We start from the raw sequence: 27,127 nt of genomic DNA, 5'->3' as shown, positions 1-27,127 counted from the left end.
AGTGCAACAATAGACTGGTTATTAAACACTAGTTCATCACATGAGGAAGTATGATCTATATCTAAAGATATGTTTAGTTTCGTTACGTCACCGGTTATACCACAATTAGAGCCATGTACATCAAACAAATTCCTACCATGAATAACTGAACAGGACATAAGGCTTTTCGGAGGTAGGGAAAAGCAATAAAATATATTCATCTCTGCAGTCTCTGAACAGTGAAGATCCATTTACTATAAAACTAGGTACGCTTACAAAACGTTGTATTTTTACGCGACAAAATTACCATTTCTGACCTAAGGAATCTATCCTGAGCTATACACTTGGTAGGTTACTTTTCGTTTTGTATTTTAACCAACTTAATAGTTAACTGTGGCTTTTTAAGTCATTCAAATCCTTACTAGACCAAAAAAGAGACATCCCTTTGATGAAGAGGAACTTTTCTAAACAGATAATCAGTTCTTCCAATATTGTTGCTGGTTATCAACAAGAATTAGTTTTATAGTTGAAATCATGAGTCAATTGAAGCTAGACCGCAATGGAAAACCTGAAAGCACCAGACGGCCTTTTAGTCCTAAGATAGGACTCCTCGGCAGTGCGCATCTGTAGATAGCGTCGATCCGCGATTGACTATGATCACTACTACAGGAATATTACGTGCCAGGTATCTAATTGGATCCCTCGGTCGGCCGAAAACCAGAAGTCGGTTAATGGTCCAGGCAAGATATATTTGTTGACGACCTCATGGTATCGAAGGAATACCGAGACGTGCCAAAATTTACGAGCGGAACTGTCGAGCGTACTCGAGTTCGTGCAAGGTCACAGGCAACGGAAGAAAAAGATGTTTTCAGTACAGTTAATCAAGCAAGTACAGTAAAACAATCACTCGGCGCTCAAATACTGTGAAACTATTCTCTCTAATTTGGACGAAAGTTCTTGTATAAATCACTGGCAAATTGGTTATAATAATAATTGTTTCCATTATAGCAATCGCGTTCTCGTCATAAAAGTAGGTCACTACACATCCACGATCCCGCCTCACGAAATTCGCACCCGGGACCTATCGGTCTCGCAAGCCGTCCTGTGCTTCCAGGTTTTCCATGGTGGTCTAGCTTCAATTGACTCATGATTTCAAGTTTAAAATTACTAAAATATCCACAAAAATACTTTCTGATAGAATTTAGTTATCCATCCTTGTCCTTTTTTGTTGCAGGAGGTAGGTCGGTGTTTCAGAACACTTACTTTCAGAAGCACAGCTACACTTTTCCCTTTACAGTATAATTGTTTTCACAGGTAAAATTCGGAACTATTTGTCAGCCTCGTGCGGAGAATTGTTGTGTGTGTCCAAAATCGATAACTCTTTCAAAATACTATGTTGGCAAATACACCCTAGTAGTAGTAAAGAAAATACATCTTGACACCATGAAGATCGTTATCACTTTGGATAAACATAATATCTCTAATTTGAATAGACTCATATTCATCGTGGTTGGATACCTGATCTTGTTACTTAGCCGATCAAAGCTTGTCCACCCAGTAAATACATCACTTATTGCTTGTCTTACTTTCTTCTATTTTATTTCGTGTACGATTTCGTACTTATTTAACTACCAGTCTCACAACTCTTGGTGATCAGTAACATGAGAAATTCACTAATATTCACTTAGTGTCCCTTTAAGTCTAGAGACTCCTTGCTTCGGATTTACAGATCCTTGGTCATCCATAAAAGCGGCCTGCTTAAAAATCTGGACTACCTGTCTGTTACGTCTGGCCTCTTAATACATAAACGTCCAATGATACATAAAATTGTACGAGCAGCCTTGAGTGCGTATCGGCCCTGCTTTCTGCCTAGCCCAGCCAGTTAATTCCAGAACACTAATGACAGCCTCGGCAATATGAATCATTATTCACAAGCATACTGGGTTTATATACTAACCAAACAGACCAAATTATACCAAAAAATAGAAAAATAACATTTGTACAATAATTGGCCAATGTGGCTGTAGATAGTGGGAAAGTAATCAATAATAATAGTTCAAAGGTCAAAATAAAGGTTATGATAAGAGGAACACGAATACGATCAGGGCAGTTACTTAACAACTATACTATAGGAAATAGGCATATTACATTTGTCCATAAATAGACCTCAGATTTACCATTCATAATTCACCAGGGATATAACACTGTCCTTGCTAACTAGATATTTCAACAAGTTATTGAATATTGTTTGTTTTAATACATCACTATGGCTATTAATCGCAAAGCCTATTCAGGTGCGTTTTTGTAGTGCACAGATTTCTGTTGAGCAAGTTACAAAGGCGCAATCAGGGATATCGTATTTGTTGGCAATATGCAGTGAAAAGAATGTACATTATTTCGATTGACTAGACTGATAATTTCTGGCGACCACTCAATATTTGTCGTTAGGATCGACCAAGAAGTAAGAAAAGGAATCTTGTTGAAATATTTTGAGCTGAGAATTCTATATTGTACCAAAAATACAATATTGAATAAAGCTAATGATAATAATAGCATTACAACTACTTTGGCTGCAGTAACACATTCGTTTGCTGGAGCTACAAATACTATTTATACTTTCACCATGTATTGTGACTCTTGAGTTGCTAACCATATTTTCATGAAGAAATAAATAACTCCCTAGAAAAAGTAACCCTACATATATTCATCATTGACGCTGACATTATTGGTTTTGACGGATAGTACTATCCAGACCTGCCGGTGCGGTTTCTTTGAGATGCTTCTCCTTCTCCTATGAGGTCAGTTCAATAGTACTACGTTGATTTATCTGACGTCTGTGGAACAAATTTTTCGTTCCAACCCTTATCATTTCATTTGTTTCATCTACCTTCTTTAATATCGGCCAAACTAAGGATACTGATACGTGTATCACTAATGGTGTTACTTCTACTTCTAATCAGAAAAGCACTAATCTCTGATCCTAGGCAAAATGTGAATAAACGTAGAGTATAAAAAGGTTAACAATAAAAAATACAAAAATATAAACTAAAATCTCTTTGTTAGCATTCAATGTATGGCACAAGTATTTTTTTTATTTACAAAAGGCAAGTATATTTGATAGTTAATGAACATATACAGAAAGATGTTGGCGGGTAAGAAAGCAGATTCCAATTTCTTTCAACCTGTCTCTTTGTGGCATGTCGACTATATCAAGAGAAGCTTTCAATCAATTTTCCTTGATCTACAAATATCAAAGATAAAATATCTATTAAATTAAAAATAATGCTGACGATATTACTGTCTACGCACATTAAGGGATAGTTCAGAAATACTTCTAAAAGAAATCTGTTATATAGCCAGAGAAGTAACACAGTTCTTACAACTCATAATTCTTCATTTACTATAACCATTCACTTAGTCAAGTCAATTGGTGAACAGAACTGACTATATTACAATTCTAATAAGTATACGATTTGCGAATTTACACAACCATCACCTATTCTCTTTTGTATGCGACTGTCTCACATACTCAGTATGGTTAAACTCTATCGATAACGGGCTTTCACTGGAACTTTGAGATTAACCTCATGAAACTAGGCACTAGTAATCGCATGATTATCACTAGGCTATAAGTTTTTGAAAATTGTTGAATTGCATAGTTTTACAACACGGACGGAAATTAGTTGGATAAATAGACAAAGATAGAAAGCATTGGACAGTAGTTAGTTTTTAGTTTGAGGCACTACAATAGTGTCCATTTACGACCTCACTGAGAATCAGATCCAGAAACCTCAGGTCTCGCGAAGGGCAAGAAAAACGTTGGGAATAACTTCATCGTTTAATTAGTAGATTTACAACTAAGTAATTAACTCAAGACCAGATAATCATGGACAACAAGGCGAAACTTAACACACAATGCAAAATACTATCAAGTCTGTAGATTTTAAAACAATAGAGAACAAGTAGAAACAAATAAAGAGATTATGTAAGAGATTACAATGAAGAACAAGAGGAATAAGACTATAAATTAAGTGAGAATCAGTAATTGGAGCAACATGGGGAGTTTCTTATTTCTGTTAACAAAGTTGGTTATAATGAATTAAGCTATCTATCTACCTATTTTATCAAGCTATATATCAATTCTTATACAACCCAAACGAACAATACATTAGTTCACAGACCTATTTGATTTTTTACTTCTCCGTATCAGACACCTATCAGTTTCACTTTTAATCTGTGTGTGCAAATAAATAATGTCATATACTCTGATGCAGACAGACAAACAGAGGTTGAAGCAACTGAGTATGGTTACCAATTGTTTGATAATAAACCATTTTGAAATGTGAAAAAATTCCAGAAATAGCGTAAAACAAGACAATAGGCAGGAGGAATGTATGTTTATTGTGAGAAGTTACAATGTATTTACATAATAAACATATACGTAGCATTCAGTAGAGAAGCACACCCCCCCCCAATTGAAATCAGAACAAGGTGTTTTGGGGGTAATAACGGTTCTAAATTTCATCATATATACAAATGTACAAATTTACGTAAACAAATATTACCACCCAGTTATTCAACCAACAATTGATACCAAAATATTCAATCTAAATTACAATGAATAGCAAAGTGGTAAGAAATATATGAAAATTACCGAAAACACCAAAAGGTGAGTGTTATTCTATCCTTTCTGGATAGATCAAGTAAGATTCCGTTTGAGCGGCTGTTCTATAACACAAAGTGTTTCAATTTCTGGGAAAGTGCTCCAAATTACAACCAAAAATGCACGATCCCAGTCAAAATCAAACCGCACAATCAAAGAGCGAGCAGTCAATATGGCTGCCGCCAGAATAATAACAATTAAAACAAACTAAATACAGTTCAGTAAGGAACATAGAGACTCAGTAAAAACGATAAGAAAACCAAGAAAATTAAACGTTACATTCTTAACTAGCATCAAAAAAATTAACAATATATACAAATAAAGAAACCACAAGGAAGAAATCACAAATATATGCATGGAGGGATTCTCACTTTCAAAATGGATCTAACACCGGCCCCTGAAATCCCTCCATACTGCACACGCTATTCTGATGCCCTTTTTGCCATGGTTCACCTAATCGCATATCCCACACTAAAAGAACGGGTAGGACTTACAACAGTACGCCTACTCGTCCTGCACACATTGTTATAACGAGTAACTAATCGGAATCTTCTTAGCCAAGCTACTGCCCTAACTAATTTTGACCAGTCTGGGTAATAAGAAATAACAGGAAACTTGTCATAATTCACTCTACTCCAATTAACCACAGTAGTTTTTCTGAACTCAATATTGCCAGGAATGGTTTGTGTACAGTCGGCAAAAGCTTTACCGTAATCGGCACGCAGTAAAGTGGAGCATTTATTCCACAATTCAAGATCGGCCAATTTTTGTATACCTCTCGACGTCCAATCAGCTGGATTCTCCGAAGATTTGACAAAAGTTCATTGCTCAACTTTTGTGTACTGGTGTAAAATAGCGAGACGATTAGCTATATACGTACTATATCGGTTTCCTGTATTTTTAATGTAATACAACACTATCATGGAATCAGTATGAAAATTCACTTCACAGAAGAAATTGGGTAAGCTTCTTTGTAGAACTTCATTCAGTCTTACGCTAAAAACTGCTGCTGCCATCTCAAGCCTCGGTATAGTGACTGGTTTTATAGGTGCTACCCTGGACTTGCTGTACAGCAAAATACAATACGCCGGTTCGTTCAAATAAATGACTCGTGCATTAGCTACTGCTCCACAATCAATCTCGTAGGCATCACTAAACAAATGCAATTCCACCCGTGCGTCAGGTTCGTCTAATTTGTTCTTCATCCCTCGAGGTATTATAACGTGACCTATCTGTCGCATAAAGTTCACACAGTTTAGCCAAATCGATATATAAGACTCATTGATCCCAGCCTATTTGGGACTTACATAACCTTTGCAGTAGAAGTTTGACCGTGAGACAGACTGGAGAAATTAGGCCCAAAGGATCAAAGACAGAAGATGCCACAGATAAAATGCCTCTTCTTGTCAACGGCCTTTCCGATGCGTCGAAGTAAAACTTGGAAACATCCTTTTTACAATCCCATTGTACACCTAAGGTTCGATGAATGACATTACAACTCTTTGACATTTCCATCAAAGGCGCTTCCTTGCATACCTCAGGCAAAACGGTCCTAACTTCTTCCGAATTGGTTATCCATTTCTCTAATGTAAAACCACCTTTACACAATAATTCACTTACTTGCTTAACAAAGTTCTTTGCTTGATCACAAGTGGAAAAGGATACCAAGCAATCATCCACATAGAAGTTGTTCCTAACCGCCTCTACGACATAACTATCATATCCATCAGAGAATGTTTGAGCAGTCTTGTTCAAGGCAAAGTTCGCACAGAACGGCGATGACGTTGCTCCAAATGGATGGGCTGTCATTTGAAACTCGGATGGTTCTTTTGACATGTCTGCCTCCTGCCACCATAGAAATCTTAAAGCTCCTTGATCAGATTCAGGGACCTTAACTTGCATGAACATCTCTTCAACGTCTGCACAGATGGCAATTGCTTCCTTGCGAAAACGCAATAATATACAAACTAGTTCTGCAGTCGTGTCAGGTCCTTGATAAATCATATCATTTAGCGAAACCCCAGCACATTTTGCAGCACAATCCAGCACCACTCTCAGTTTCTCTGTTTTTTCGGATTTATCACCGCATGGTGAGGTAAATACCAACGAGGGAGATAATCTGACCTCAACTGTATTTCAGGGACCTTTCGTGCATAACCTTTAGCAAAATTACTTTCAATACTTCTGGCATATCTGGAGTGTAGGTTGCTATCCTTCAATAACCTACGCTTCAAACTAAGTAACCTACTGACCGCTACTTCATAGTTTCCCGTCTTTATGTTTGGATTCATTTTCCATGGTATCGGAACTACGAAGTGACTACCGTCGAAGAAAGTACTCCTTTCTACTATCTCTATTGCTGCTTGGTCCTTTACTGACAGCGATTTATCGCTTGAATATACATCGGAGAACTCTACATCATAGAGCTTACGGAATTGGTCTTCTAATGTCTGCAGTTTACTCATACAATTACTAACTCTTTTCTTCAAGCCCGAAAATGATGCAGGTCCAAATACGGTCCACCCGAGCAACGTTTTCACTGAGTACGGATATTTTCTTCCACCCAACCGTTGATCGAGTACCCAATGGGCTTCCGGAACATCACAACCAATCAACAATACACCTCCGCCAGAATCTATAACCTCTAAGGGTACATCACTCAAATGCGGCCACTTGACTAGGCTGCTCATAACTGATTTCGTCGGCTTATGCCCTGGTATTTGCGACACTACCAGGGCTCCTTCAATCTTAACGTGCTCAGATTGGTCTAAAGAGTACACTTCAAAAGGTGTCTTTGTAACCCTTGTTGTCTTATTACCGCTCACAGTTTGTACTACCACTGACGGCTGTTCCTCATTTAGCCCCAGCAACTTCAAACATTCTGACCTGATCAATGTTACGTCAGAACCATTATCCAAAAATGCGTACCCTGCAACTTCAGCGTTCCCCAATCTCAACCGCACGGGGATCATTCCCAGACACACATGACTGTCCACTGGCCTATCTTGTCCACAATAGTTTACCGTAGCCAGTTTATCTTCTGATCTATTCTTTGCCGAATCATTATGCAACAAGGAGTGATGTCTCTTCGGACATCCGTCAACGGCGCAACGTCTCATCGCTTTACATTCAATAACCTTATGTCCTTGTTTAAGGCATACAAAACAGATACTCTTACGTTTGACGTGCGACCGACGTTCTTCTGTCGTGAGAGCCAAGAACTGTGTACACTCGTAAACTGCATGATCCCCTGAACACATACTGCACCTAACACTTGCGATCGGTGCATTCCTCGGTCTCACTACCGAATGGTAACATGACTTCGTGATAACTCCCCCTCTTGGACGTTCAGCCAATCGTCCAAACCTACTCGAAGCGACTCTCGCTTTAGCTGCCACAAACTGGGTGAGTTCGGCGAATGTTGGCTCTCTGTCATCTTCCGTCAATCTATCTACCAGTTCGGCCCATTGCCTTTGCATAGGTTGAGGCAGAAATCTCACTACTCTCTCTAATGTAACCAACGAATTTAAGTCGGCAGTGTAGTTCATTTGCTCTAAAATCATGCTACAATTCTCCATTCTTATGGCTAAACTTGAGAGTTGTTCTGCGTCATGACAACCGTGCTTTACATCATCGAATAAATCCTCCAACGTTTCTCTTGGGATTACATGAGCCTGACCGAACAACCGTTTCAAAATTCCTCTAGCTCTCTTATACCCAGCCGTAGGTTTGGATGTTACAACGTTCCACTTCACACTACTAACAAATTTCTTCGTGTATAGCGTCCATTACAATAGTGAGTATACACACTACTTGTTAATTGCTTCTCATTTTCAATGACCAAATTATAGTTGTCAATTACCTGTAGTACAATTTTTCAACGTACAATTATAGACAATATCTGTTAGTCTTATGGGGTGTACAAAATGTTGTCACACAGTTGTTTTTGGTGAAAATGGAATAATACTAAATGGTTACCATAAATCACCCTTGAAGCCAGATACACTAATTCAGAAGAATTACAATGGTGATTGATTACTTGAAGAAAAATAATGAAGGTCGAAAAAGTCTATGAGAGGAAAATTACAGAGATTGCACGGCTTTACCTCTCCGACTTGGTTGCTGTAGATCTCTATAGTAAATATGTTACTCTATCACCAGTCTAAATGTATTCTTCAAAGGTTTTTACAAACAATAAAGACAACTACCAAGATGGGGTGAGCCGGTATAGATAGTGAAGTAACTTGGGCGTAACATCGCGTCCCACCATGTTAAGTGAACAATCTTATATTAGATCTGTTATTCAAGTACCTTAAGTAGGTGTACTAATACCAATCTTAGACTTGAATCCTACAAGTTTATTTGATTTTCCATAAGCAAAATGTCTTGTTAGATACTTGTGATGAGAAATAAATTAGTAGTTTATTCGTAAATAATATGGACATGAAAATAAACAACTAAATATAACACAAACCTACTTACCTCTCCCTTATAGGATTTCTTTAATAATCTATAGTCGGCAAGTAATTCATCAATATCTTTTACACTATTATCTTGTTTAATTGCTATTAACTCCTTATTTTTCTTTTCACACATTTCCAGATGTGAAGATTCATTAACGAAATGTTGTTTCTTTAATGCTTTAATCTTACGTGCTCGTTTCTTTTTAGCAATCCATGCCTTATTTCTCTCCTTTTTAATTAACTGTAGGGATAAAGAAAACACACAACGACAGGGACGATAAAGATGTAGAATGATAGTATTAAAAAAGTTGGATAAATAATCTGAGGAAAACATTCTTTTATTGTACTAAACGTTGTATATTAATTTGATCCGAATAAAATCTGGTTTAACTGAGAATAAACAATCATAATCGTCAGATGAAATAGAATTTATATGTAGATTGGGATGTTGACCAGGCGTTCAAAACGAAGCAGGTGGTTCTACTAGTTGACCACTAATCGAGCATTGTACCCGAAGATTTAATCTATAAGGCAATGGAGCAGCATCAGGAGATCCGGTACCATGGTATTCGACGACCACAGACATGTTCAAATAATATACTTTAGTTGAGGATCCTGGAGCTAATGTACAACTTTAGTTTATAAAAAGATTATACCAACTCTTCTTCTTTGGTGGACCTTTTGCATGAACCAACTCCATTTACTTTCCATATATTATTCTTCGCAAATAACACCCTTATTTTGTGCACGCAATGATTAGGACATGTCTGGCAGTGGCTGTAGGGATATGACTATGGAAGTATTTTGAGAGAATGAGGGAAAGCGGATTGTCTCCAACCTCAGCAGTATCGAAACACGCAATAGCTAAAGTTCACCGGCTCCGAGGAGCGAAAGACCAAAAATAAATTCTAACGTTAGCAGAATTGTACCAACATTAGCAATTACAAGAGCTGTTCAGCGTGAAGATTTTAGCTTAAGCTTCAGTAAACAGATAATTTTAAAATATATACGCCGTCTTTATTAAACTCATCTGTATGGAATTATTAATAACCTTCAATTATTTTTATTAAAACCTATCCTTACGAATGTAATCAATATTTGAATTGTACCCAAAAAACAGGAACTTATATATAATACAGTTTAATTATAGTGAAAATAATAGTAATAACATTTCTCGGTTTATTCAAAACCATATGTTTGCATACAATGAAGAATTCTCAGCGCAAAATAAGCAATATCACCACAATATTTCTATTTTATAGGGATTTAAGAATATGTATAAAATGCCTTATTTAAGTGATTGGCTAATACCATTCTTATTCATTCATAAATGTTAACCAGCATTCTTGCTCCGTTGACATCTCCTATTCGTGAATAGATTTGGTGTATAAATTTTATAGTATTCGGATGAGAAAGACGATGTGTAGCTAGCAAAAATAAATGTGGAGAGGTAGATACATATTACTGTCTGTTCACTTTATGATTTTCTTACTATCCTAGACTCATTAAACACAGTTTGTTATTTAATTAATTAAACACACAAACATAGGTACAAAGGGGCACCAAAATGTTAGTTCCCCACAATTTGTCATTCAATGTTTAGGGACTGGGATACTGACTAGGTGCCAAAAAGAAGCGGGTGGTTTTATTAAGGGGCCATTTCCTGAGCATTTGACCTAAAGGTCTAATCTATAAGACAGTGGGGCGACGTTAGGAGATGCAGTCCCATGGTATCTGGTAACCAGCAATAAGTTCATACGCAATTTGTTCTCTCGGGATACTGGAGCCCACCCATTTGAACCATCTGTTTGGAGTCAGGGCTTCCAACTCCTCTAGATGGATCCTCCGTACACACCAACCCGATTAAAGCACCAGATATTCGCTTTTCGTCTTCTCAATTTCGTAAACAGCACCCTCGTTGTGAGAAGGCAGTGTGTAGAACTTTCCTAACAATGGTTGTATCCGCGTGTCCATGTGAGAGCATTTCGAGAGGGAGAGCTGACGCATCCCCATCCTCGACCGTACTAAAGTATTTGGAAGCTTATAATTTTGTTCAATAAAATTTTATCTAGCGCATAAACTGTTTCTCTATTTTTGGTAGTGAATCATATATTTAGTGTTACATGATCCCAGTATGCATATAGAGTATTGATCGATTATTCAGTCTAGTGGAAGTATAACCTCGGTAACAGGTAGTATTAAAGTAGTATAACGTGGAAAATAAACAGAAATATTTAAATTATGCCATTATATCATAAAACATACGAATTCACAGTGAACGTACTTCCATATTATTTCAGTAATTAAATTCGAGATAAGTTGTAAATCTTTTAATGCCAGCACGCAAGTCACATACACACAGCTAAGACATAATTAGTTAACTAAAACAAATCTAAAAAGAAAATCTTACGGCTCAAAAGTTTAGACATTAAAACATATCCACCAAAGATTCAAGGAGTGGTAACTTCCGGGAATAATTTATGGATTATTACGGTAGATATTCATCTAACACAATTATTCAGTAACCAGATTATTATATTTTTATAACCGCATTTATCATAAGCTACTTTTACCTAACCTATTAACTACTGTTATTCTCAATCATGTAGTTACAGTCTCATATACTCACAGCCACTTTTGATTGATTGATCTTTTATAACTGGTATTTTCCACTCTATGGTGGTGAAGCGGTCTGATCTGCTTGTATCTAAACTACGTATGTTTGATATATACTATTCATATAGTGGAGGCTGAATACTATGTTCTGGATTCAACATGGAGGGCAAAGAGAGAAGCTATTCAGGGTTGATGACCGATATCAACTTAGCAGTCACTCAAGGTTACTAGTATTGGTTAGCGTGTGATTGGTTGGTTCATGTAAGAAGTCACGGAAATCGATATTCTGGTTAGTAGCTCTGTCACATAATATCAGTGAGCACATACAAGCTATCACAAAGAGTATACAAATAAGAATAAAAGATTTTATGTAACTGTCAACAGAAACAAACACATCGTCACATATTACTAACCCATTTAGGTTTGTTTTCTTTATGTGTTTCATTAGATGACTGCATTAATTCACGTTGTTTAGATACACTTTTATCCCTGAAATAAACAATGAAGAAACACAAATTTTGGTTAATTTTTCTCATTATTTAGTTGGAAAAGTGTTATGTTAATATTCGTTTATTTATTTATTTAAACACAGAAGTATTGGTACAAAGGGGCACCAGATACATATGCGCCACACAAATCTCATTTGATTTGTATGAGGGCTGTGATACTGCCTAGGTGACCAAACTGAAGCAGGTGGTTTTCTTAGGAGGCCACACTCGGAGCCTTTGACCTAAAGGTCTAACACACAAGGCAGTGGAGCATCGTGAGGAGATGCAGTCCCATCGTACCCGGTGATTCATACGCCATTTGTTCCTTCAGGATACTGGAGCCCATGTGCGTCATTGGTTTGGAATCAGGGTTTTGTAACTACCTTAAGTGAACTTTCCGTGTCCACAAACCCGGTTAAAGCTCCTGCCGAGCATTCGCTTTTCGTCCTCTCAATTTCGTAAAAAACACCCTCGCAATGATTAGGACTTCCCTGGCAGAGGCTGTATGCGCATGGCCATGTGAGAGCACTTCGAGAGGGAGAGCGGACTCCCCACTCTCTGCCGTACCAGGGCATTTGGGAGCCATGTTAATATGAAACTGGTGTTTGTAAAATAAACAACCTATAAGTTATGTATATTTCTAGGCAGATGAAAAGATAAAGTCAGTCAGTCAGCTGGAACGTAGGACTAGGCACATATATGTATCAGTTAAAGTTGTCACACCTAATTAGCACAACAAGGTGAAGATTGTAAAGTTTATGTTTTCATGGGGTATTAATATGAAGAAAAATTTACATTGATAATATGAGAAAAAGGGAAGTACAGATTAAGGAAATGAAGAACATGTGAATATTTTCGATTGATTGGGAAGTCTTTTTACTAAGACTACTGTGAATTGGGAATATTTTTATTGGCCCCAAATGACCAAGCTACTTGATAATACTGTTTACTAGTAATCCGTTCGCTTTGCTTCTGTCTATTTGATTAATGAGTTTCATCTTTATCAGTGATACAATGACTGGTCTATTTAGATTTCTCTATCCCAATAATCAATTGAAACCATGAACTATTAACCTCAACTCAAAAACAATTATATGCAGTCTTGATCAAGTGTCCTTCTTTCCAGTTTGTTGGTACTTGTTCTTCATCCCAAATCTCGCTGAAAAGAATATGGAATATCTTTGCAGTTACTGCTACGTCTGCTCTCAGTGCTCCTGCCGGAATGTTGTCTAGCCCCGCTGCTTTGCCGCTCTTGATTTGTCTGATGGTCATGCTGATTTCTCCAATTTTTGGCGAGTCAACATTGACTGGGGGGGGGCGTGGTTGCTGCTTTTATGTTTGGTGGGTTCAATGAGGGTGGTCGATTTAAGAGCTCCTTAAAGTGATCAATTATTCGAGGTAAATGGATATACGCCATTGGTTGAAAATCTGACTTAATTTTTTTAGGTATATATCTATACTAATGAATGAATTTGTATATTATATCTTAGTTCGGGTTAACCAATAAAAGAGTCCTACTGAATCTTGGTTTTGTCACTCGAGTAGGTGGTTGGGCTTGCATATATAGGAAGCGTATATATCAGTGTCAAACTCGGACGACCGTTTAACACAACAAAAAATACACAAAAAGAAAACGATGGCGAGCGTAACATACCGATAAGTTAATTTTGATATGTCCACATTTGATGGATTAAATGAACTAACATTACCAGTTCGTAATTCTGGCATAGATGGGAGTTTTAAAAGTCCAAAACCGTTAGCTAATCGGCCATAATCCAATTCTAGTTAAGCGAAAAAACATAAATTAAAACCATATAGACAAGTAAATGCGACTATTGGATAAAAATATGACCTTAAGAACATTTAATAATCTACATAAACCATTATGCCGATAATTATGTGTTCATCAATGACTAATTTCAAGAGGAAATTCTGGAATTTTAGTGAGCAGCTGTGACCAGTGAAGTTCAACCGTGTCAGGTATAGAAGTTACTCAGAGAAAACGATAGTAGATGGTCACACAAAATCGTGAATTATTTGAATGTCGACAAGTATATCATTGGATTCCGTCTTAATGGTCTAAAAGTTAGGCGTTCATGCACGAGACTAAAGATCTTGAGCTCGGCATCTGGATACTAAGTCATGTGAGCACTGGAGTTTCATACTAGAATGAAACAGTTTAGTGCTTCCTAATTCTTAATAGTTATCTTGTAATATTTGTATTTTGAAGTAGTCAAAGTCAAGATAAGAAAGGAAGCTGTCATTACCCTGGAGTTCGAAGTGTCATTAAAGAATATAGTAACTAACCGAAACCATAACAACTGTAGAAGATTGAATGTGACGGGAATTGACAAAACACTTCAGAACGTAATCGTTAGTCCATAAGTATTGTGAGTAAAAGTGGTTCACCATACTTCTAATTCCCATGCAACCATTTACTTCTGAACACGAAATTTAATTACAAGCAAACTCAACGAATAAAACTCTTATTTGTTGGATTAACAGATGGGATATCGAACCTCCTAACCACTGGGTCACCGTTCCACATGAGTATCATGTAAGAGAGCAATAACCCTATGTATGCAGTATGGAAATGATCAAGATAACGAAAACAAGGAATGGTGACTAAGAATAGAGAGTCTAATCAATTTAGGATAATCTTTGTTCTGAAAGAATGCTATTATTGATTATAATTAAAATAGGAATACATTAATTACTTACTTTTATAATTCAGTAGTAAATTACATTCGTGTTTTCGATAAAATTGAACATACGATACAAATGCACGAATTGCTTTCTCATGTAATAGTCTTTTGGATAAAAAAAAAAAAACATCGATATATACGAACTAAAAATTTTGAAGGAACTCTTGACGTGTAAATTACAACAAATAAGGTCAGGGTAAGAAATTCACATTAAAACACTTATATTTGCCGAGTTGACAGAATTTATATCTTTTTGTGCAGGAATGTTGCTCAGTAGATTTGGAAAAATTGCGACAAGCAGTAGATGACCTTTGAGCAAGGCAACTTGTTCCATACAGCAGGTGCCGTTTAATAAAATTGATGTCAGGCTAACATGTGTAGCATACGGGGAAAATCAAGTGACCGAGAAATGTTACCGATTCTCGTGGTTATCAGTCAATGGCAAGAGAGAAAGGTTTTTGTTTTTTTGTCTTAGAAAAGACTACAGATTAGATTGTAAAGGTCGTTCCATGTACAATCTTGCAGCATGAAAATACCGGTATTACTCATTGCTGTATAAACCCATAAAATCCCGAGATGCCTTGAGTAGGCAATTAAAAGAAAGCCGTTGTGTATAAACAGAGTTGCTGATAGATAGCGTGTTTCTAGGTCTAATTCCTGTATTCCTTAAAGCCTGAGAAACCAAAGGGTTTGTGGATGTGTCTTTTTAGATAGTGGTTCGGATACGACTCTAGTTAAATCGGATACTCTAAGACTCGTAAGCTTATCTTTAGAAAGTGAGAGAATCACCATTAAGATGGTGAGCGGAGAGTTTAAGACGTCGACTTATATTCTGTGGAGGTTTTTTGGAAAGCCTTACTCGTGCTATGCAGTAGGCCGTTAATAAAGGGATATGAAGTTGAAGTTTCAATGTTGTAACTCGGTTCAGTCGAATAAGATTTTGTTTTTTAGATCGTTCTCGGTATTAAGAGCAATATTAGAATTTTGGTTGTTACACACAAAACTGAGTGATCAGTCAAATGTGAATATCTCAGTGGCCGCCCCGACAGGTTAGCAGTTGCGTCTGAGACAGTGAAACTAAGTGGCGCAGCTTCTGATCCCATCGGGGGTATTAGTTCCTTTAAGATAATAAGTACACCTTGCCAACGAAAACACTTTTGAGAATTTTTTTAAAACGTACATCATTGGTTTATTAAGGTCAAAACTGAAAATGCCTAGAAATATGAATGTACTTACTTGTCTTTTTTACAAAGATTTCGAATTCGTTCAGCGATAGAATCTTTCGTATCGACTGCAATCAACGGGGTTATATGTTGATTAAGTTCTTCACGTTCCATATGTAATAAATTTACCTAATAAATTTTCATCGACGATAGATAGATATATCCATGTAAAAATATCTCTATAAAATAATACGCTATGTTTATTTATTTATTTAAACACATAAATATTGGTAAAAAGGGGCACCAGATACATATGCGCCACACAAATCTCATTTGATTTGTGTGAGGGATATGATACTGCCTAGGTGTCCTAACCGAAGCAGGTGGTTTTCTTAGGGGGCCACACTCGGAGCCTTTGACCTAAAACTCTGATCCACAAGGCAGTGGAGCATCGTGAGGAGATGCAGTCCCATCGTACCCGGTGATTCATACGCCATTTGTTCCTTCAGGATATTGGAGCCCATGTGCATTATTGGTTTGGAATCAGGGTTTTCCAACTCTCCTAGGTGGACTTTCCGTGTCCACCAACCCAGTGACAGCGCCGGACATTCGCTTTTCGTCCTATCACTTTCGTAAACAACACCCGTTGTGCGAAAAGGCAGTGAGTAGGACTTCCCTGGCAGAGGCTAAATACGCGTGGCTATATGAGAGCATTTGGAGAGGGAGGGAGGACTCTCCCCACTCTCGGCCGTACCAGGGCATTTGGGGGCTATGACAGGATGAATATTGTAAAAGTTAGAAATGGGTTTCGAAGTATTATACTCATATAATTATTAAGTAACTGGATCACTATATTTATAGATTGTGTTTATCTTCGGGCTTCTGTTAAACATATTCACTACTATTGTACTGTATATAATTCTTACTTCATTGCCAATCGATTATTCATAGTTTTCCTTATTCACAGACACTTTTGGCTTGTGTTATATATTAACCGTACAATGCGGTCCAGTATGTTTATATATAAACCCATGTTTGAAAAATGATAATAATAGAAACTGGTTATTGACTTTTTGAACTCAAGAGAAAAGCTTATGAGTAGCAGACCGTTAAGACTTTATCTTGCGTCGAATCGAGGTCAACAGTGTTAATCAGGTGAATACCTAGTCAAGTCTGAGACACTATTAGGCTGTAGAAGAAATAGTAAGCTCACAGTAGACATCTTAGTAAGGAATACATTTCTCTAAATCATACAATTGTTTCGAAAAAAATCTATAAGTTGAGAAGGAAACAATTTAACTTTATGAAAAAATCCCATATACAGTTTTATAAAATAAGTCAATAACTTATATTTATTTGAACACATAAATATTGGTACAAAGGAGCACCGAATATATATATGCGCCACATGAATCGTTCGACTTTTGTGAGGGATAGGATACTTCCCTGGTGTTCAAACCGAGTCAGGTGTTTTTCTTAGAGGACCACACCCAGAGCCTTTGACCCACAGTTCTAATCCACAGGACGGTGGAACAACGTTAGGAGGTGCAGTCCCATGGTAGCCGGTGATCAACGATTGATTCGTACGCCATTTGTTCCCTCAGGATACTGGAGCCCATGTGCACCATTGGTTTGGTATGAGGGTTTTCTAACTCCCCTAGGTGGACTCGCCATTTCCACCAATTCGATTAAAGTGCCGGACATTCACTTTTTATCCTCTCAATTTCGTAGACAGCACCCTGATTGAAAGACAGTGAGTAGGACTTCCCTGGCAGTGGCTGTGCACGAGTATCCATGTGAGAGCTTTTAGAGAGGTAGAGTTGACTCTCCCCACCCTCGGCCGTACCAGGGCCAAACGTAAATATCCGTGGAAAAAAATGTAACTTCGAAATAGGTGAAGTGGGATTTAAACATGTAACCAAGTATCAGGTAAAAAGTCGAAAATCTTAAACACTGAATCACTATTCCATAATTTTGTCATAGGCTATGAACTAAAATCAAGTGAGAAAATCAGACATTGTGACTTGCTGTACAAACCACAATAGATGAAGTTATTTAAAACATGTAAGTCAGAAGAAAATCAAATGTATACTTGGTCGAGTGATTTAGTCTATAGTCAACAATGTTTGCATGATTTCTGAAGCTTCTCCTAGTACGTAACATTTTAATCTGATTTATGAATTTTTTATGGTAACTTGAAAGTTTAATCGAATAGAATTCAAAGAACTAGTCTTTTTTAGGTCTTCACCAGCGTGGCTAAGATGTATTCTCCAACACTAACCTCAACGTCTAATCCAATCTTTAATTCACTTACCAAGACAACTGTTCATTTATTTTAATTCTCTTGCCTTCGATAAGAAATTGTATTATAGTTAAACATTGTATCCGGACTGACTGATGATAAGTTGTTAAAGGTCGTTAGTAGGGTATATTTTTACTATACTATTTCCAATAATAGTAATAAATAACTCATTCACCAAGTATTTAGGTAGGAGATACCTCATTATGAAGAGTAATGAAAACATTCAGTTGTTCGAACTGAAGTAGTTGGGGCAGAATTTCAAAAAGGGGACCACTTAGTGATTGAAAGTTGAACATCTTAACCATAAAGTCACCGCCGCTCTACATTATGTCTTCAATCATAATAGTACAAAAAAATTCATAAAATATATTTAATATATACTTGTTGGTTAATATGAAGGAAATTGATATATGCAGCTTCTTCAGAAGTAACAAACAATAAAGCATTGCCTTCAAGTCCACATCTAGCGGTTCGACCACAACGATGAACAAATTCACTGAAATTTAAAATATATTAGATTGGTAAATAATGAGGTTAAAGTTTACTTGAAAACAATTTGACAAGGTGGTAAAGAATGTTCACAATTTTGATTGCTAAATGATAATAATATAAATACTGGAAATTTAGGGTAATGAATCTTGTAAGGCGAAAGACCAAAGCCTTCGCAAGAGGTAGGAGGATTGTTTAAGGGAATGGAATAGTGAAAAAGGAAAGTTCGGAGGTTACACTGGGGTTTATAAATATAAAAAAGCCATTAAGAGAGAGATGAACAACCCTGATTCTATAATAAAAGTATACATAAGCCACAGGATCCTTAAGGAAGGAATGGCGTTCGGATTTATTATTGATCACCAATTACCGTAGGATAGCATCTTTTGAAGTTGCTCAACAATCTTTTGGATTAGACCTCAATATGAAATGTCCGGGAAATGTTCTTCAAAGAAAACCATCTGCTTCAGTGATAAGACGTGGGAGCGTATTATCAGAACAGAGTAAAAACAACAACCGGAGTTCAAAGGATTACAAATACAATACAGTGAGCACGTTTGGCTTTTGTCAACTCACGTCACCAATGGCGAAAGCGAGATATCCGTCTATCAATTAAGAAACGAATACACTGCACAGCAGTTCGCTCTGTTCTACTTTACGGCTGCGAAACGTGGCCATTAAGAGTAAAAGATACTCGTAGGTTACTAGTATTTGACCGCAGATACCTTAGAAATATTGCTCGCATCTACTGGGATCACCAGGTAAGTAATAGTGAGGTTAGAAGCAGGGTATTAGGGAATAATGAGGTCATGAATCTTCATCGACTGAGATGGTTGGGCCACGTGTTACGTATGCCTGAACACCGATTACCACGACGCGCTATGCTGACTAGTATTGAGGATGATTGGAAAAGAGTTAGGGGCGGCCAAACCAAAACGTGACATTATTCCTTTAAGTCACTAACTTCTAGTCTGAACCATGTTGGTAGATGCAGACTACTTGGTTGGGGTCCGCATGACTATCGTAACCAATGGTTAGAGACTCTAGGTGACATGGCTCAGAATCGATCACAATGGTGCAGGTGTATACTCTCTTTATCTTCCCTTAAACCCTCAGATTAAAATTGCTTCATATATGTCTTCCTTCCTGTACCATATCCTTATATACAACCTTTCTTTTATATATTACCACGACTAAATTAACTACTTCTATGAATTTGGTGTTCATCTTGTTGTGCTAATGATGTATAGAAACTTGAACCGATGCATATATGTGCCTAGTCCTATATTGTAGCTGACTGACTGACACTCATCCATTAATCAACATTTGACTATTTAGCTGAACTCTTGCCCATCATATCAAGGGAAAAGCTATTCATATCTTTGTGGAGATTTACCTTTCAAGAAAAAAATCACATTAAAAACTATATTGTAAACCTACTTTGCATTTGTTGGTGGATCACACTGAATAACCCAACCAATGTGTGGTACATCTATACCTCGTGCCATTACATCAGTACACAATAATATTCCGCTAAAATCGAGAGAGAGAAAAACAACAAATTTCTGGTTGAATTTTAAACAGTCATTCATTTAATCCATTTGTATTAGTTGTTTGATTCTTCTTATCTAGATGATGACTCCCGAGTAGGAAGAAACGCGCGTCCTGAATCCCACTCCCAGACACCATCCATCTCTCCTTATAGTTTTCAATTTAGAATAACATTAAAACAACTAGTTAGAAATTTACTATTTATACCCGCCTCAGCATCAATGAACAGCTAGCACACCTTCTCCCTTTGCATACTCGTAAAACATGTAGCCCAATAATACCAATAATTTTAAGAATAATTTATTCAGTTGTCATTGTTATTGAAAGAGAGAAACAATATGAAGGAATAGAGCGCAAAAACTTTTCTTAATTAGTTTTTCATGATTCTACACTAACATATACTGTCCATTGAAATTATGGACCGATTAATATTAGACCACCATTGAAAACCTGGAAGCACTGGATGGCCATCCTGGGCTCGAGTCCGGAGTATGGGATCGTAAGAGCACAATTCTAAGGAGTTCATTAGTAGGATGAAAAAATCGTCCTGTGTTTCCAAGTCTTAAATGGCGGTATAAATCAGATTGGTTCTTAATTTCAATGAAACTCAGTAATTTTCACAACACCTCAAAATCCTAAAATCTCTAGTTACCATAACTAGAATTTTAAAGCTATCTTTTAGATACTTGACTAACATGATCATGAACTCTGAGCAAATCAAACTAAATAAGCATTAACACACGAGAACGGACCGGGTCAACCGTATAAAAATTAAACTTAGAAACCATTGGAGAAAATGAAAAATTGACTAACAGATTAATACTTGCTGATATTACTGTTTACATGGTGAACTAAGTGTATGCGTATATATATATATATATATATATATATATATATATATATATCCGTAGATATCATCATTTAACACATTTGAAATAGATTACAATAAGCTAGAAATCTTATAATCAAAATGGGCTTTGTGGAGATTTCAGTATTTTCATAGTTGAAATCATGAGTCAATTGAAGATAGACCACCATGGAAAACCATTGTAGGACTCCTGAGAAGTTCAAGACTGGTAGGTCCTGGGTTTGAATCTCGCAAGGCGGGATCGTGGATGCGCACTGCCACTGAGGAGTCTCACGATAGGACGAAACGGCCGTCCAGTGCTTCCAGGTTTTCTATGGTGGTCTAGCTTCAATTGACTGATCAAAACAAGAGTGAATATTAAGCCATTTTTTTATTGTACCACTATAACTCTCATCAATCAACACTTACTTGGATGTATTTTTAAATTTTGTAAATAGATCAAATCGTTTTTTATTCAATCTTCCATGTAATCTTTGTATACGTTTTGATTGTTTCAATGATAGTAGACCTTTTAGTATACAATAAAAATAATCTACACATGCACATGTAGCGAAAAATATTAAAATTTTCTCTTTTCTATGCATTAAAATAAATCGTACAATCAGTGAAATTTTCTCATCTGATTCAACAATCTGTGAATCAAAGAAAAACAAACAAAACAAGTATATGTACATCAGAAAGAAAATTATTACATTTAAAATTGCCCCTAAATGCCCTGGTACGGTCTAGGGTGGGGAGAGTCAGCTAGTCTCTAGAAATGCTTTCATATGGTCATGTGTATAATGATACTGCCAGAGAAGTCCTACTCAGTGCCTTCTCAGTGGGGGTGCTGTCTACAAAATTGAGAGGACAAAAGCCGAATGTACGGCGCTTTAACCGGATTGGTGGACACGGAGAGTCCACCTACGTGAGTAGGGGAACCCTCATTCCAAACCAATGGTGCACATGGGCTCCAGTATCCTGAAGGAACAAATGGCGTATGAATCAATCGTTGGTCATCGGCTACCATGAGACTGTATCTCCTAACGTTGCTCCAGTGTCCTGTGGATCAGAACTCTGGGTAAAAGGCTCGTGGAGTGGACTTCTTAAGAAAAACACCTGACTCGGTTTGAGCACCAGGGAAGTATCGTATCCCTGACAAAAATCGAACGATTTGTGTGGCGCATATATATTTGGTGCCTCTCTGTATCAATATTTATGTATGTAAATGAATAAATAAAATATATATACAATTAATCGATCACTGGGTAGTGATTAATGTCATATATGTCAGGTTCTTCTTAGTGCAGATCAAATCCTATCGATCCTGCTGAGTGACACGCAATTGGATTCACCAGGAAGCGTTACTTCCCCTAAGATTACAGGTACTGCTTGCTGACGAATGCCAAATAGCACGAAACGTAGGTCTACAGTTTCTTGCTAACTACTTCTAACCATCACCTTACAAAATCATAAAAGACAAGTAAATGATTTGTATGAGCAAAGTCAGCTAGTCAGTTATATGCGATGTAGAAACTGGAACATATTTGCATTAATTCAAGTTGTCATATTATATCAGCACATTGAGATGTCAAAATAGTAGGAGTAATAACTGTAACATAGTTGTAGTAGAAAACATTAGGCACAGATAATATGATTTGAGAAGAAAGTATGAATTCAAGGAATAAAAGGTACGAAGAGTAATTTTGAAAAATTCAGGGTCTAATGAAAGACAACAAATGAATGGATCAGTGCCATTGTGACCAATTCTAAGTCATGTTAGCCAATGTTCTAAACCACATACCTTACGATAATCGCACTGACCCCAACTAGGTAATCTGTACGTATCGACATGGCTCACAATCATAGAAGTCAACAAATATACTAGCCGATAAATAATAAGCTATAAATTGTAATCCCCTCGGTAGATACCTGATCCAAGGATATGTAAAGGATAAAAATGGTCAACACCAGTCACTTTAATGTTTATTTACAATCAGTTGAAATACTCTCGTGCAATATGCTACACTGGCGGGATAGAGTGTGATCTTTTCAAGCATATATTGGAGTACCATCTAATATAGTTACATCTAACAGTAAGTGCAAATTATTCAGCAGTTATATTATTGAACAACTGGTCATTCTATTTCTACCAGAACCGCCATTCAAAACCATCTGAAGAATCAGACCAACTGATCTTAAACGGAGCAGCTAAATAAGAAACTAATGAACAACAAATGTTTCGGCAATTTATCAATTCCAAATTCATCTTTCTACTAAGTAGCGGTACGTCAAATTCCTTACTTCACTGCGGTTCTAACGACCTTTCTTATTTCGTAAGCTACTCCTTAAGTTTCCATCTGTCCTCTACTTTCGTTAAGTAGACAAATATCTTTCACTTTTTAAGCAGAGATGAATGGTGAATAACAATGGGATCAAAGGACGGGAGTTTCGTTCTATTTGGGTTTTATCGGCTAAATGTAACTACATCCTAGAATTGACGTTCACTTCAAAACTCCAACCCAGTACCGTTCGCTTCGAACACCATTGTGTTTTCCGCTTCGCTGAGTCTAGATAGCCAATGGCTTGTGCAATAGAATGAATTTTAATTTATATATAATGGTTGTTCGGATCTCCCCATTGATGCGATTTGGATAGTCCTTTAGAGTGAACTTAAGATGTCAATAAATTTTTCAAGGAAAGAGTTATAAGGTTACAAAAGGTTCACCCCCCCCCCGATGTTGCTACATTCTTTTGTATTATCCGTTTTTATTCTCTCATCACTCAACTCTTTCTTTTGTGAATCACCCTATATTACTTATTATTATTATTATTCAGTAACCAGCCTTATTTCTATAGCCTCTGAGCATATAGTGTGACGAATATTTGCTGTGTAATATTCTCAAGTATTTACCTAAACTGGTAACATTCGCTTTCGTTATTATTGTAATTAGATTCTCTCAACGCCTTTAACAGTTATTCCTAGGTTTTTTTGAATTCCTTGAATCTTTGTTTGAACGCTACAACTTTCATGGTTTTGTACTTCTAGTCTTCAATCAATTACTGGTACAGTATTTCCTTTATATACACACAGGCGTGTTGATCGTTATAGATACCTGACGAGTTGAGGTTCGTAACTAAGTTACATATATTTCCCGATAACAATCCCGCCCTCCGGATAAATCTTTGTTTTAAACTTGGAGTTTATGAGTACCCCAGTTGTGTAGCTAGACAACTTGACAGACTTAAATATATTAACCAAACGCCTTGACTGTTATGGATAGAATACATATTTACTTACTGTATAAAAATTTTGAAGTGCAGATGGGATCCGTTGTTGTAGAGATGGATCATTCACACATTCTAGTTCTTTCTGTGTTTGTTGACTCACGGTCACACGAACTGGATTACGAAGTCCTATGATAAGAATAAGAACGATAAATTGGAACACAATATATACAGCTATCAAGAAAGGAAATCATTCGTCAAATATGCTCAAAGTAGAACGTGGTATATAGATGCATCGGTTCATGTTGCCATAACATATTAACACAGCGAGATAAAATTATTAGGACAAAACAACAGCCCAGTAGAAGTGCTGATGGTATAAGCAGTAACAGAAACGAATGAATACAGATATAAAAAAACGTAAGACTTTGGAACTCGAAAAGTGGAACTTGAAAAGTGAAAAAATACTAACTGGAAACTTTAATGCAAATGCAGAGAATTATGAAAATAACGAAGATTAGAATTTTTACAGAAGGTCAAGAAGTTCATTCGTCTTAAAAGATGACAATGATCTTATATTGTCTAAAATGATCAAGTAAATACTGACAGAGAACGTAACTAATCCTGCCAAAAATCATTCACATTAACGACATAATATCTTCGTTATTCTAGTTTGATGAAAGTTATGAATATTACTGAACTGGAGAAGACGCATATTTTCATATTGAACCAATATGCCTCATCTAATTCTATCATTATTGTAAAATCTTTTTCTCTGCTATATTAAATACTCAACTCCCGAGGGATAGCTTAAAATAAGTCTAGCTGCATTCACTCTAATCCAAGAGTTCATTTACGATACATTACACTAGCTTTATTCATTTTCTCTTCAATGGTACACTATCTTTAAGTATGATTGAATTATAAAAAATTAGTAGGGATAATAAACCATCTGGATCAGAAACCAAATGAACAGTAAAGATCTTATTGACCAACATCAATACATATGTCAGTCAGCCAGTAAGTCACAACGTTTAAATTAACTACTTCTATGAATTCGGTGTTCATCTTGTTGTGCTAACGAGGTATGGCAACTTGAACCGATGCATATATGTGCCTGGTCCTACGTTGTAGATGACTAACTGAATGAAGTCAAAACGTAGAACCTGGAGCATATGTGCATCATTTCAAATTGTCATACACCATTACCACACAAAGATGAAACTGTCAAGACATATCCCAGAATAGCAGAGGTAGTAACGGTGTCAGTGGTAAGAGAAAAGATTAGGCATCGAAGATACAACACGAAAAAAAAAAAATAAGCGGAATAAAAACACGAAAGAGAATTTATCAAGAATTTGTAAGTTCAGAATTTGGACGAAAACAAAGAACGGGTGCAACTGAGCCATTTCAAACGATTTTAAGTTAAGTCGTTCAAAGTTTTTAACCATCGGTTACGATAATCACACAGACCGCAACCAAGTAGTCTACATCTATTAACATGGCCCAGTTTAATTGCCAGTGACTTCATGGACTGACGTCGTGTTTTGGTTTGACCGCCACTAGTTTTCTTCCAGCCTACTCCTGCACAAGACAATATCACCTGTCGGAGTACGCAGTGTTCTGGCATACGTAACACATGTCCCAACCATCTCATTTGACACAAATTTACTACCTCACCAATTGATTTCCCATTCGTACCTAGTGACTTGTTCCTAGCCAGGCATTGCTTGCTCTGTGGTCCCAAAATACACGAGTATTGCTTCGAAGACACTAATGATCGGATAGTAGTAACCTATTCTCTGTTCCTAATGGCCATGTTTCATACCCGTAAAGTATAACGGAGCAAAGTGTTGCACAGTTAACTAATCTTTAAGTTAGAAGGCATATCTTATTTACATCACAAGTGACGTAAGCTGGCAAAATGTTAGCAAACAATAGGACGAGAGGTACGAGGTACATGAAATCCATATTTCTTTTCTTTATCAAGTACGGAGGATCCATCTAAGGGAGTGAGAAAACCCTGATTATAAACTAATGGAGCACATGGGCTTCAGGATCTTGAGGGAGTAAATGACGTGTGAAACTATTCATGGTCACCGGCTACCATTGTGTAGGGTCGGTGAGAGCAGTTTTGCTCTATGCTTGTGAAACATGGCCTCTCCGAGTTGAGGATGTTAGACAAGTCTGCGTTTGATCATCGTTGGCTTCGAAGAATTGCTGACATCCAGTGGCAGCACCATATTAGTAATGCAGAAGTTCGGCATCGTGTGGTCGTGCGCAGAGACAATAATCAAATTGGTGTCACCATCTTGAAACATCGACTTCGGTGGTTTGTACGTGTTCTACAAATGTCGTCCCAGAGAACTCCACGTCGTGCACTATATGCCGACGCTAGGACTGGTTGGAAAAAGCGGAGAGGTGGTCAGTGTGTGACATGGTTTCGTGGTATGAAAGAAAGCTGCAAAGGGCTGGCTTCTGTTGGTCCTTCTCGACTCCCTGGTTGGGGTCCGAGAGGTGGTGCAACACAGTGGCTAGCGACGTTATCAGATATGGCTCAGAAGAGAAACCAGTGGTGATCCTGTTGTAACCTTCTTTTACTTTCTTCATAAAAAGTGATTATAACTTCTTTA

General features: G+C 37.0%; 1 protein-coding gene across 1 annotated transcript in view; it reads right to left on the bottom strand.

The window, feature by feature from the left end:
- Positions 1-27,127, bottom strand: part of Smp_125330 (putative dead box ATP-dependent RNA helicase) — a 73,524-nt gene that overhangs the window by 40,611 nt on the left and 5,786 nt on the right. Inside the window, exons 6-14 of the mRNA XM_018794323.1 lie at positions 24,568-24,683; positions 21,696-21,919; positions 20,309-20,401; positions 18,761-18,875; positions 16,151-16,266; positions 14,931-15,019; positions 13,864-13,990; positions 12,135-12,210; positions 9,125-9,346 (exon numbers count right to left, since the gene is read on the bottom strand). Of these exons, the coding sequence (XP_018648747.1) occupies positions 9,125-9,346; positions 12,135-12,210; positions 13,864-13,990; positions 14,931-15,019; positions 16,151-16,266; positions 18,761-18,875; positions 20,309-20,401; positions 21,696-21,919; positions 24,568-24,683 (1,178 nt within the window). The remainder of the gene's footprint in view (positions 1-9,124; positions 9,347-12,134; positions 12,211-13,863; positions 13,991-14,930; positions 15,020-16,150; positions 16,267-18,760; positions 18,876-20,308; positions 20,402-21,695; positions 21,920-24,567; positions 24,684-27,127) is intronic.

This window comes from Schistosoma mansoni, chromosome 1 (genome assembly GCF_000237925.1).
Source record: "Schistosoma mansoni strain Puerto Rico chromosome 1, complete genome".
NCBI classification, from domain to species: Eukaryota; Metazoa; Platyhelminthes; class Trematoda; order Strigeidida; family Schistosomatidae; genus Schistosoma; species Schistosoma mansoni.
This window is presented reverse-complemented; position numbering and strand designations above follow the sequence as displayed.